The following is a 14177-nucleotide window of genomic DNA, read 5'->3' as shown; positions in this document are numbered from 1 at the left end:
ACCATTTGAAAACTTTATTTTTATTTGTTTTTATTTATTTTGTAATTTCTGGTATTATTATTAACTATTTTAAGCATTTTTACATTATTTCAATGTTGAATTCTCACAGTGATTGTATGATGTGCATATTAGTACAGAGGAAAAACTGAGATGCAATAGAATTAAATGACTTGCTCAGTGTCATCGTTTTACTGGCAAGTAATAGGATTTCAAACTTCAGATCCTTCTGGCTTAAAAGCCTAGGCACTTACCTACTACACCATAAAATCTGTTGGGGATTCAGATATCCATATACCACCCTTTATTTCCCCAAATGAGTTGAGAGTAAACCCTAGTTGAGGCCCATTTTTAGAGTGTGCTAAGTAAAAGAAAACATGCTGCTCCCAGAAGCAACAGGAAGAGAGGGAAGAGAATAGCATTTGGGTCAACCCAACCTATTTTGAATCTTGGTTCTACCACTTAGGAGTAGGTTGTCTTAGAAAATTTCACTGCTGCAAATCACTTAATAAGCATTTACTGAATGCCTATCACATTCCAGGAAATGTTCTAAGACTTTAGGATACATTTGTGAATAAAATAGAAAACCATCCTACCCTCAAGAATTTTACATTCTAACATGAATACACAACCAGTGTAACTCCACATCATTTACATCCACAAAAACTGGAAGTTATACTCCATGTATATATGATATGTCAAAATACATCCTACTGTCAGGTATAACAAAAAAGAACAAAAACTTTTTTAAAAAAGAATATTACATTCTGGTGGTGGATAAGGAAAGTAAATATAGCAAATAAGCAAAATATCTAATACATAAGATGGTTATAAGTTTAATAAAGAAAAATGAAAAAGCCAGGAGTGATGGTACATGGCTATAATCCCAGTGAATCAGGAGGCTGAGGCAGGAGGATCACAAGTTCAAGGCCAACGGTGGCAGCTTAGTGAACTCTGTCTGAAAATGAAAAATGAAAAGGGTGGGAATGTAGCTCAGTGATACAGCCCTGGGTCCAATTCCCAGTACTGAAGAAAAAAAGAAAGTAAAAAAGAAAGAGAAGGGTAATGGGGAGTTGAGGAATGCTATGGTTTGGGTCATATGTTGGAGGCTTGGTCCCCAGGATGGTAACTTTAAGAAGTGGGGCCTAGTGTAAGGTCCTTAAATCTTTAGGGGGCATATCCTTGAAGGGGATTAAGGTAGTTCTCAAAAGGGATTGTTATGAAGGAAAACGACTTGGCCCTGCTCCCCTCTGTGCTTCCTTGTGGGAGATGTGACCTCTTGTTCTTGCATGCCCTTCCACCATTGCTATCCATGATATTACACAGCCAAGGGGCAGCCCTCACCAGAGCCTGCACCATGCTGTTTAGACTTTCATTCTCCAAAACTATAAGGTAAATAAGCCTCTTTACTTATGAAGCTAGTCTGTGCTAGATACTTGATTACGATAACAAAAAGCTAACTAATGTGAGGAGGGTTACTTTTTTAAAAAAAAGATAGGGAAGCTTCACTGAGAATGACATTTCAGCAGAGACTTAAAGGAGCTGACAGAGTTGGTCATATAGAAATCTAGAAATCTTGGGAAACCATTCAAAAAAACAGAAATTGCTAGTGCAAGCTTTGGTCCATGCCAAGTGTATCTGAAGAATAGTGGGGGTCCATCAAGCAGTGGTTGGAGTTAACTGAGGGGAGAAATAGAAAATAAAATCAGGGAGAGAATGGGGTGCCTGGAGGGCAGTGTATTGACTCCACTTTTACTTTGAAGGTTTCAATGACATTATCTGACTACTTTTTCTAAATATCCCTCTGTCTTATATAGTAAGACTAGACCATAAAGGACAAATCAGAGATCTGTTACGAGTCTCTGGGCTAGTTAAAGCAAGATATGATGATGGTTTGGAATGAGGTAGAAATAGTGAAACTGGGGAAGAGAGGTCAGAGTGTGGATATATTAGGCAGGTAGAATTGGCAGGATTTGCTACCAAATTATATGTGGGTTATGACAGGAAGATAGGCATCAAGGCTAGATTTAAGAATTTTTTTATCTAGAATAACTGAAACTGTGGGGAAGAGTAAATAAGGACTTGATTCAGAATTTTGTTAAGTTTGAAATGCCTATTGACATTTGAGTGAAGATATCAAGTTGGCAATCAGACATATGAATCTTGAGTTCAGGAGAGAAGGATGCATTAAATATATAAATTTCAGATTCATCAGCATATAGATGTTACTGAAAGCCATAACACTAGATAAGATCACTAAGTCAATGAGTGACAACGGATAAAAGGAGATGTTCCAGGACCCAAGACATCTTTGGGGCATTACAAAATTAAGACATAAGGAGAATGAAGATGAATCAACAAAGAATGAAAAAAGTAATAATTCAGAAAGAAAAAAAAAAACAAAAGTATGTTATGCTGGAAGCCCATGAAGAATGTATATCAAGGAAGAGGAAATGATCCACTATATCAAAGCACTTGATATGTAAAATGAGAACTGAGAACCACCTATTGAATTTAGGAACATGAAAATCCTTTGACTTTAACGAGAACAGTCACAGTAAATTCAGTGGGCAGGAAAGTCTTATTAAATAGAACAATGAAGAGTACAAGAAGGGCAATTGAACACAATGAATGTAGAACACTCTATTGAAGAGTTTTGGTGTAAAATAGAACAGAAAATTGGAGTAGCAATTGGAGGAAGAAGTGAGGTCAAGATAAATTTCCATTTAAAATAAGAAAAATAATGGCATGTTTGTAAGATGAGCAAGTAGGGAGAGGAGAAGTTAACAGTGCAGGAGAGAGAAAGGAAGGTTGCAGGAGCCATGTCCTGTAGTAGGCATAAGAGGTTGATATCCAGGATGCAAGTGGAGGAGTTGACCTTAGAGAGGTGCAGAGGCAGTTCATCCAAAGTAAAAAGAGGGAAAAGAGAATACGTGTGCACAAGTGCATGTAGCTAGATAGATGTGATGGTGTGAGCACGTGGTGCTTCTCTGCAGATAATTTCTATTTCCTTAATAAAACAGAAAACAAGGTCCTCATCCAACTGTTAGGAGGAAGTGGAAGTTTTAGAAGATGGAGGGTAAAAGGCATAAAAATTTTGTTTAGAAGTAGAAGAGTAAATTGCCAAGAGTACTAAGGACTACTTGAGGTTAGAGACAATTAACAGGAAGATGGATCCGTGCAGTTGTCTCTTCTCAGCCACATTTACTGGGCAGTGGCAGGACCAGAGGGTAGAGAATTAGACTCAACCAAGGCCAGGGTTTTATCCAGTGAACGATAAAAAAAGAGAAGCCTAGAAAAGTTGACGATACGTACAGAGGTTATCATAATGATTGACTATGAAATACAAGCTCTTTAAGGAAGAAGACAGTAACCTAAAGGGGGAGGTGAAAATTAGGGTAAAGGAGGAATGGTTGATTGCTTGTAGTCTGGTGGAGGATATAGTTACTGGAATAAATAAGAGACTGGGTGGCTGAGTTTGGGTTAAGGATGAGTTCACCGGAAAAGGGTCTTTCAAGAAAATGAGAGAGCAGGATAATGGGAAAGTCATCTTTCAAAATATTGAAACTAGGGCTCAGTGGATATGTGCCCCTGGGTTCAATTCCTGGTACCAAAAAAATAAAAAATAAAAAGATATTGAAACTTCCAAGAATAACAAAAGCAGTAATACCGGGACAAAGGGAGTAAGATAGGAGCTCAAATCACCAAAAGTGAAAGAGTGACCCAGAGATCAGTGACTAATACGAGAAAGAGAAGTGTATTCAGTATGTTTATCTCTCTTTGTCTCAGTCTCCTCATCTTTGAGTTGGAAATAGTGATCATGACTTTTTTTAAGAATTGAGATAGAGAATACACTTGTCACCCACTAGGACTTAGGAATCTCAGCATCCAGGAATATTTTCTTTAAATTTTGTAAAGGGCATTTTTGACATCCTGGAAATGTATCTCATCCACCTCAACTACAGTGAGGGGTATGTGTTGGAAGGCTCCCTGAGCTCAGGGTTGACCCAATTAAGCATACTCATCATGATTCTCTAGAGATACTCACCTATAATCTTCTCTGCCACCACCATCCATGTCCACAGAATCTCCTTCTCCCTGGCAGGTCTGGGTTCTTTCTTTTTCCCTGCAGCCATCTTCAGACACCAGCTTTATTGACATTCAGCCTAAGTTTAATGCAGAAGACAAAAATGCAATTACCCACTTTGGCTGATCTGGTACCTTCTTTTTGATGGACAGGTTGGACAAAAGAGCCCAGGGAAGTGACAGCCTCTAAGGAAGAAGCACTTTTTGCTTCAAACTCTGCAGAACCCAAACATGTGCAGATTCTATGCCATACATCCTGACTTGTTCCTACTGTGGGAACTTGGACCAAGGGCTAGGGCAAACCTTTTCCACTTCACATGCCCATTCATGCATTCTGTTCTAGGTAGGAGTTTCCACCAAGAAACATGTATAGTCTAGTCAACAGATTCCATTTTACCAGGAAAACTGACATTCAAAGACATTTCTTGTTCTCATTAAAGGGGCAATATGTTGATGGTGCAGGGGAAGGAGATTTGGGGAATGTTAGTTGCAACAGAGGGACAGCCAGAGTTGAATGGGTCCATGTGGTGAGGTGACCCACCTTCTCCATTTTGCTGAGCCCAGTGTATGACACGTTGAGATTGCCAGCTCTGATTCATCAGAATTCTGCAGAATATTTTAGCCAGGACAAACTCTGGGCAAGTTTTACTTGGCATTGCTCTTGTGGGACCCTGAGGGTGAATCCCCAGTCTGCTTCAACCCACACTACTTAGAAACCACCCTGGCCTCATTCTCTGCTAACTTTTCATTGTCTGGTACACAGTAGCTCCTCACTAATGAATGAATGTGGAAGGGTGGATGTTAGGGATGGAGAAGCACAGGATACAGCTCTTCATGTCACCAACCCACCTTGTAATAGATGCTAAAACCTAGAACACTCTAAGTATCTTTTACCTGAATTTTTTTCCATGACAATCTGCTAAGCTGAGCAGTACTTTTTCTACTCAGAATTTTCAAAATTCCTTTATTCTACTTAAATTATACATGAAAATGAAGGGTAGCCATTCTTGTCTGAAAATATTTTCATGATCCTTTTCCCTTTCCCAGCAAGCAAGCATTTACTTACCTCTTTCTCTAATGCAAAGTGACATTTTGATGCAGCAGTCCTGGAAGGAGACAAGAATCATTAACTCAGAAAAATAGCTGAGCTTCTGCAGTTTGCCAGGCTCCCACCTATTTGCTGAGGAATCCAGGCTCCAGAAAAGCAAAACTGCACTCCTATTTGCCAACCACTATTTATGAGTCTGAGGGTTGTTGACATTGATTAACATTAAAAGTGACATCTGGCCCTTATGTAGTTTTCGAATAGACTCGTTTCAACCAAGAAACCAATAAGAAGGCCTCAGGGGAAAATATTTGGAGGGAAGTAGTGGTATGAGAGTGACATGAAACATTCTTTTGTTCAACATTTTGGATCATTATCTAGAAATTAAGCAGTGTGTTTGAGAGCAAGAGAAGTTGGAGTGTTGCTAAGAAAGGAAGTAAACTTCTCAAAGATAATTGCAAAGATATACCTAGGGAAAGGAAAAGAGAAACCCAGGAGCAACTCGTTAAAAAAGTGAAACAACAAAAAGGTCAAGACTGAAAGCGTTTACTCAATTGGCAAGTAATTTAAGGAGCCATGATTTGCCATGCAAATGGACTTGTATTAAGAAAGGATCCTATTAGGTGTAAATTACATTTGAGTTTTAAATATATAAGTCACAAGCCATTTTCCAGCACATATAAAAAGCACAACTGTGTATATTTCCTTCCAACTTTAGTGTATCAGTCTTATCTTTCCAGTAAATTCCTGTGTAGAACAGTCACCATTATAGTTGGTGCTAAATGAGTGAGGTATTATTTCTAGCATCTTAAAAGTTTGTTTCCTTATTACTCCTTCCTTACAATTGGCTAGGAATTAGGCCCAGAGAGCTGCTGCTTTGAAAGCCTGGAATTGGTCTATGATAGGTACTCAAATCACTTAAAGAACAAATTTTTAAAAAAACACACATATTTCTGGGTCTCATCTCCATGAATCCTGCAATTTTAGCATGACCCAAGGTAACTCTAATGCAGGTGGCCAATGGACCACACTCTGACAAGTGCGACTTAGAGAAGATATCCTCTAGGTTGTGTGTCAAGAGAAACAGCCCTGTCTTCTGGATCCAGCAATGCCCTTGGTTCCAACGTACTCCATTAAGTTCACAGTTGTTGGACAGTTACTGATCAACACTGCTTGCTGGGCAAGCCAATCTGTGGGGCTCAGTGTGACACACCCCTGATTTTTCTTTATTCTGTTAGAACGATTACAGGAAGTTATCTATGCAATGCAAGGATTTTGTGGTGGGCGTGCTGGACCTGTGCCGAGACACAGAAGAGGTGGAGGCGATTTTAAATGGTGATGTGAACTTCCAAGTCTGGTCCGACCACCACCGTCCAAGTCTGAGCCGGATCAAACTCGCCATTAAATATGAAGTCAAGAAGGTAAGCTTTCCCATCTTTCTTGGCCTTCCTGCCTCGCCTCACAGGGCTGCTGGCCTAGCTTTGTGCTCATGCATATTTCATGTTCCTGCAAAGCGACTGTGATAACACCCAAATTCTCTCCAGACAGAGAACTGCCAGTCTTGCAGGGCTGCTCAGATCTCACCACCTTTCCCTACCTCAATCCCCAGCCTCCCAAAAGAGAGAGAGGAATCATGAGTCAGTCCATGACTAGACCTTTAGCCTAGAGAACAGAAGAGGAGATTTTCAGCCTCCAGACAACTGGCAGGACAGTGTCACAGTGAGGAATCGCATTAGCTAGCAAACTAATTCCAAATTTTGAGAAACATTTAACTCAGGTCTTTCAAACGCATTAATTGTGAAGAAAATGGTTCAGTGTAAAGGATTTATGGCATCCATCGTCCTCAAAGTCTTAGAGAAATTTACTTCAAAGTCGTATGAAAACTCTTAGTAGGAAAACTCATTTTGGATATTATTTGAATTCTTTAGAATCTGCTCTGTCAGCTGACATCATTCATCCTGATGAAAATTGGACAGTTCCAAACACCTACATGTTAAATGTCAGTGGACTTTCCATATAAGCAGGGCAGAGCTGATCTGTGCAGGAGGATTTTAGGGTTTTTTGGCTATTTCACATGATCAAAACTGCAAGGTATTTTAATACCCTCAAACTGGACACTGGACATGTCTCCTCTCCCCTGATTATCTTACTTTGCGTGGGGTCAGTCAGTCTTCAAGAAATGACATGGATCTGTGGAATTCATGTAGAGAGAGCTTCCAAGTTTGATAAAATCTTCCTGCCATTTTACTTCAATAATAATCACAAATCCTACAAAAAAAAATTGATTCTTTTCTAAGACTCTGAGTTCCGAAGATCGAATTGATAAAACATGGAAAAAGGAGGCCTTGAAATACATATTAGAAAGCAGAGAGTTTACTGGGGTGCTTGGAAAAGTCAGATTGTGGTTTTAAGTACAATGATATTTTCTTAGCTCAGGGAAATACATTTTTTTAGACTAAGCCAAGAACTCCCTGAGGTTTTGTACCAAAGCATGGCAATCACTTCCTAAAACTGCTGAGATATACATGCAGTTCAAACAAACCTGCTGTGGAGGCTAAAGATGAGCTTGAATTTCCAGAACTACAAACACTTCCTTCCTTCCCCAAACCAGAGTATCTTCCTACCATTTAGCACAGGGGGAAGTGAAGATATCTTTGAAAACCAGAGAACAGGAGATGATGCTTGATGTTTGAAGATTTACAGTCACAGTTTTGGCTATTGTGAGCAATTCCAAGAGTCCATGGCATGCAGGCATTAGCCATTTTTCTGAAACATAAATTTAAATCTAGCAGAACTGTCATCAAGGGTAGAGTCACTCAGTAAGTCCAGAAGTCTTGCCACTACTTCATAGCTATACGTTCCCTCTCGTTATCAGTTACCAAGTACAAAATGGCCCTGATAATGAATGAGAAGAAAAAGGGAAGTCCTCCATGAACATAATGGTTTGGTTCAGAATAAAAAGTTTTCATGAGGGAAATTATTTGCTCTAGTGGTATTTTCCAATTAGGAGAGTCATAAAGATCTCAGGAAATATCCATCATGAATGTCAAATGTCTGCTGTCATCCATAGGCAGGAAGATGATCAACAACCAACATAAAATGCCAACTTTACTCATTTCGAGGGGATAAATTCTCTCGAATCATGTATATCATCATGCAATAGTAGACAGACTCGAAGTTTTCCTTGACATTTATTATATTATGAATTACTGGTGAAAATATCTAATAGCAAAAAGTCATACTAATGCACTTTCATTTTTTTAATTTATTAACTTTACCATGCTTGCATAGGCACAATCTAACCTGGATATTTGAGTTACAAATGACTAGCACCAAGGCCTATTTACATATACACAACCTTTTATACCTGATATGTGTATGGCTAGAATATTGAACCATTAAAAATTCCTATGGCTCTGTCTACATGATGTGACAACAATCAACAAATCAACCCATGAACTCAGTGATCAAAGAAAACTAATTGTTCTTTGCAGTTCCATGAAGTGCTAATTAAGTGTTACCTTAAAAAGAGAGAGGGAAAGAAAATGTTTTGTATTTAAATAGATTTTGAGGCCATGAGTTAAAGGTAATCAAACAGATTTCTATGCTTAAAGACATTACAGAGTCCCTAATACTCATCACTACTCTAGAAGAAACAGACCTCCTCCTCCAGGGCCATTTTGTATAACAGACACCTTGTTGTCTTCCCCATCTCTCTTGTCTGTTCCCCAGGGAATCATACCTAAATCTCCTTCTCAAAGGCCTTCTTCTCAAGCCACATATTGACTCTAAATAAATGCATAGGAGAGTTCCAGCCCCACCAATTGGGAAGACCACCAGTCTGTGTCCCTGGTTAGTCTCATCTGGTCCCAGGCTGTACCCATAAAGGGAACCCAGTGTGTGGTGTACTCAATGACAGGTCACAGACACACAGAGACAGCTCTTGATGCCTTGTTCAACTTGTTTAAGGGACCAGTTGTCTAATGGACAACTTGTCTCTCTCCTCTTTGTTGCTTCTTCATCTCTGGGCTGACCATGTTTTCCCTTCCTTCCCCTATATCATCTCTTCATCATTCCTTCCTCTATCTGCCTTAATGAGGATCAGGTGTATCTCCTAGTCACTACGGGAAAACTGTGTGAACACTAGTCCTGTAGGCTCAATATTCAAAGAAGAGCGGAGCAAAGAGACCCAGAATGTCCTGTTTTGCGTGACAGAAGCTGTAACTTCACCTGAAAAGGAGATGGACATAATTAAGCAAAGGCCTGCTACTGAAAAAAAATCACAAGGAAGACGTGAGAATATTTTTAGCAAAATATATTATTCCCAGAGCAGAAAACATATCTGTTATCATGCAATATCTCCAACAAGGGTTATTGGTTCCATCTAATAAATTGTTTTAGCCACTACCCATGAGCTCTGCAGATACTGACCTCAGCCCACCAGAGAACTCAAGGAGAATAAGACAGTGTATAAGCTATCCGTCTAGTGGGTGAGAAGGGACAAATATTCCAGGACTCTAACAGCAACAACCTCTGCATAGGAGGGAGTCTCTTAACTATTTAACTAACTAAGCAAAGTTAAATTCACAGCTCTGACCTCTTTCAGACTTCCAGCTGGCCCCCAGTTCTAATATCTTGGAAGGCAGTTTGGCTTGGACTCTAATCATGGCCTTCTTTCCATTCAGCTTTGAGGTCCCCACTCTCCTCAAGAAGCAGCTCCACTGCTCCCAAGCCTTCCAGACCTGGGAACTTAGGGCTCATTCCTGACTTGGGAAGCTATTCTCATACAAAATAAGGGCCTGGGACAGGATCATGGGGAAGAAGATAAGAGCACAAACTACTACTATCTACCTCAATAACGCAGTTCACTTTTTCCTCATGCTACTGAATTAAGGAAATAATATTCCCTATGATTTTCATTCATGTACATATTCCTCATTTCACAAACACCCACTGATGTCTACCTTATCACTGGTTCTGTGCTCGGCACACTAGAAGACCAAGGCCCAGGCTTTGCTCTTGAGAGGCTCATGTAGTGATAGAAGAAATAGTGTGAACAAAGGAAACACACCTGTCTGAGCACGGTACACAGGAATGGGAAAAGGGTATACAGAGGCCAAAGGAAACACTGATCAATACTGTTTGGGACCTTGGCAAAATTTCACCAATGTTGTAGTTCCACAGAAATATCTGTGGTGGGGATGAATAGGAAGTGCTGGATAGGATGGTAATGTAGGCAGAGTGAGGTGAGAGGAAAAAACAGAAGCATGTTCAGGGAATGAGTTTAGAGGAGTGACCCTTCCTTGTGGCTTGATCATTATGGGGAAAGAAACAGGCTTGAAGGCTTGCCAAGAACCAGACTCTTGAAGGCATTTCCTGCCATGTACTGGCTCCTGGACTTTATAGTGCCAAGACTACCCAATAAGATTTTCTGTGATGATAGAAATTTCTATTTTCTACTGTCCAATATGGGAGTCATAAGCCTCATGTGGCTAATTAGCATTGGAATTAGGCTAGTGTGATTATGGAACAATTATTTATATCTTTAAAAATTAATTACTTTAAATTTAACATGTGGCCTGTGGTTACCAAATTGGACAGCATGACTGTATATCCTCATTTGTACATTGAACAGGCTTTTACTGAATGATTACAAAGTGGGATTTGCCAATCACTGGGGACATGATAGTGAATGAAAGTGGCATGATCTTGGCTATCAAGGGGGAAGACAGACATTAATCAAAACGTCACACAAATAATTTGTAATACTGCAATCTTTAGTGCTATGAAGAAAAGAACATGAAATTATAAGAGCTTCTAAAAGCAGATATTACCTAAGCAGGGAAGTCAATGAAGTTTCTCTAAGAAGCTCATACTCCAAGAGATAAAGAATAAGAAAAGTCAACCAGTGGTGGGGATGGCATTTCTAGCAAAAAGGATTATACTTAAAGCATGTCCAAAGGTCCTGAGGTGAGAAGAAGCAGAGCAAGAGGAACCAAAAGAAAGAGAATGTGGCCAAGTAAGAGGGCATGAGAAGTGAGGTGTGGGGTGAGTCTAAAGACAGACCAGACCATAGAGCTTTATAGACCATGCTAAATACTAAATGATTGCTTTGAGGATGTTTTGTTTTGTTGGGGTTTTTTTTTTTTTTCTTTTTTTTTTCTTTTTTGTTTTTTTTTTTTTTTTTGAGGGATAATTAAGAGTGGTTTTAAAGATTGGGATAGCCAGAGAGACAGCTTACCCTCTTAAAGTCTAGAAGGCAAAAAAGGTGGGCATGAATACAGCATTTTGTTGGATGAAAGGGACAGGATCTTAGTCAAGATGGGCTAAGTTGTGCTGTGTTGACAAAGAAAACCAATGTTGCTGTGACTTTTAACAAATTAAGATTTAATCATTATTTATTCTATTTCCATCTTGGAACTGGATCCACTCAGGAATTCAAGCTGATAGAACAGCCACCATGTCAATGTATCCTCCATGCCAGGAGGTAGAAATGTAACGCCTAGACCTGGGGCCTCACCCCAATGATCATGTGCTTTTCCCTGGATGGGACACTCTTTGTTCCTGCTTGCTTTGTGAAGATTTAATCATACCTCCAACCCCACCTCCAGAAGGATCAGGAAGTAGAAACTTGCCATGTGTTTGAAAGGAGAGAAAAACAGCAATTTGGGAAACAGCACTAATGATTATCACAGGAGAAAAGCCGAGGGAATTCATACTGAGTGCTTCAACTCCTCTAAGTAAGAAGGCAGACTGAGGAGGTAAAAAGAAAAAAAAATGTTTATGGAAAGTTCTGTGGGAGACTGCATACTCTGTGGGAGTTCTGTGAATAAGACTGCATAACTTTCTTTGTCAGTTGCCTGCATTCCTTTTTTTTTTTTTTTTTTTTTAATTTACTGGAAGTTCTCCACACGGGATGGTAACACACCAACCCAGTGCTCTCCATAAACTTCTATTCCCTAATGCCTACTTCAAGATTCTTCTATAGATATGGGACCAGAAAAATACAAAATGTGTCCCATGGAAGTTCCTCTCAGAGAAGACTGTCAAGGAGGGAGGGCCATGGTGGAAGGACCATTTCCATCTATGTCACCTGTCTAAAATTGGGCCAAATGATCATCTTATGCACAGTTTACAGTCATGCCATAAATGGGCCCACTTTTCAACCTGGAAAAATTCCTAGAAGAAAGCAGAACTTGTTGAGTAGAAGTATATAGTGTTATGGCTGGGAGCCTGACTACTTGAGTTCCCACTTACTAGATATGTGGCTTCAGACAAGCTATTTCATTTGCTAGCCTGCAGGGCCTCACAGACACAGTGGACACTGCTGCAACCCTCAAGAGTCTGTCAGAGAGAGAATGATGCCCAGAAGCAGACACACAACTGGCATACATCCTCTCCCTAATGTGGTTACCACAAGGAGGACACTGGAGAGAGGGTGAATGACCTCTGCTGGGTCCTATTTTATTTCCTCTGTCTACACAAAGCACAAGGCAGAGCCAGTGAGCACAGGTGACCTGGGGACATCAGGCCTTTCTAAAGGACATATGAGGGACCAGTCAGACACTCACATGCTCTGAGCAGACATTCCCCACTGTGTTTCCCTACTGAGGCATCATTCTAACAGATGCTCAGAGTTAAGGAGATCAGAGTTGTCGCAGACAGTTTGGCCGGTCAGGCACTACCCCAACTGCACTGCATGATGCCAGTAGCTGCCAAACGCTGTTAGTGTCAAAAGCATCAATCATCTTCCTCTTTGGGGATTCCTCTGAGCACCTCCATGGCTCTAGCCTGGCCATGTGGCACAAAAATCACCTGGCCCAGAATAGTTATCTTTTACATGAGGAAGTTTTGTTTTCCTCTAGCAGAAAATCTTCGGAAACAAAAGAATAATTATGTTATGTAATTATGATACTTTTTATGCCTGGCAAAATTTCCCAAAGAAAAAGGAACCTGCTGGGCAATGGTGTAGTGTTCTGGCCAGGAGCCTGAATGCCCATGTTTGAGTTGCAAGTCTTTCACTTACTTCCTGTAGACAAATTATTTAATTTCTGGGCCTCAATTTCTCATCCATATTATGGGAAAAAAGTATAGTATCTAATAAATAATAGTCAATGTTTATTACCACACATAATGTCCTAGGATGTGGTAAGTGCATAATAAACTAGCTAATTGCAGCTGTTTGCCATATTGATTTTATAAGGAGAACTGCCCTTAAGACTAAGTCAGCAATTCTTAACCTCAGGACTACTAATATTTTGGGCCAAATAACTCTTTTCCATGGGGATTCTCCTGTGCATTACAGAATTTTTAGCAGAATTTCTGGCCTTTGCTCAATAGCACCCTCCCCTCGACTTTTGTCAACAAAAAAATGTATATCCATCCAGACTATCTCTAATGTCTTTGGGAAAATTGGGAAGCCAAAATCATTCCCTGAAGAGAACCTCTGGGTTAGTTTTCAGGATCTAGGCCACGACCCTTCAACTTTAAGACCCTAAAGTCAGTGATTGTAGTTATCTGGGGATGAATTGTATCTCTCCAGTCCAGGAGCTCTCAAATCATGGGCCCGAATTCTAGATAAAGAAACCATTTGAGAGCTTTATTAAAAATACCAGTGCCTGGGCCCCACCCACAGAGTGTCTAATCCAGTTCATCTAGGTGGGAGCACAGCAGCTAGTACTTTCTAAAGACTCACTAATTATTTTAAATTTTATAAAGATGGAGCTTCTAGAAGGTGGGACCTCTCTTCATTCATCTTGGTCTCTGATATCTGAGAACAGTGCACATTCTACATATAATGTACAGCCTCCATGTTGACTAAATGAATAGAGGTTGTGTTCAGTAGGAAGTCAAAGGCTTTACTGCTTCTCTGATTGTAATTGTCGCTGTGATTAAAAATCCATCTGAATCCAGGTGATGTTTGAGACTGGCCTCAGAGTTTGGGCCTGTCATCTACAATCCTTTCATTGCGAACCGTGTGCCCATTTGGGATTTATAACTTGAAAAAAGTTCTTATTATCCAGGGAAGTCCTAATACTGTTTCTGGCCT

General features: G+C 40.0%; 1 protein-coding gene across 1 annotated transcript in view; it reads left to right on the top strand.

Annotated features, from left to right (window-relative positions):
• TRPC7 (transient receptor potential cation channel subfamily C member 7) overlaps positions 1-14177 on the top strand; it is a 167384-nt gene that overhangs the window by 71194 nt on the left and 82013 nt on the right. Inside the window, exon 3 of the mRNA XM_079144701.1 lies at positions 6367-6549. Within this exon, the coding sequence (XP_079000827.1) occupies positions 6367-6549 (183 nt within the window). The remainder of the gene's footprint in view (positions 1-6366; positions 6550-14177) is intronic.

Source organism: Sciurus vulgaris (assembly GCF_902686455.1).
Source record: "Sciurus vulgaris genome assembly, chromosome: 6".
Classification (NCBI taxonomy): Eukaryota; Metazoa; Chordata; class Mammalia; order Rodentia; family Sciuridae; genus Sciurus; species Sciurus vulgaris.
Note: the sequence above shows the minus strand (reverse complement) of the source record. Positions and strands in the feature narration are given on the sequence as shown.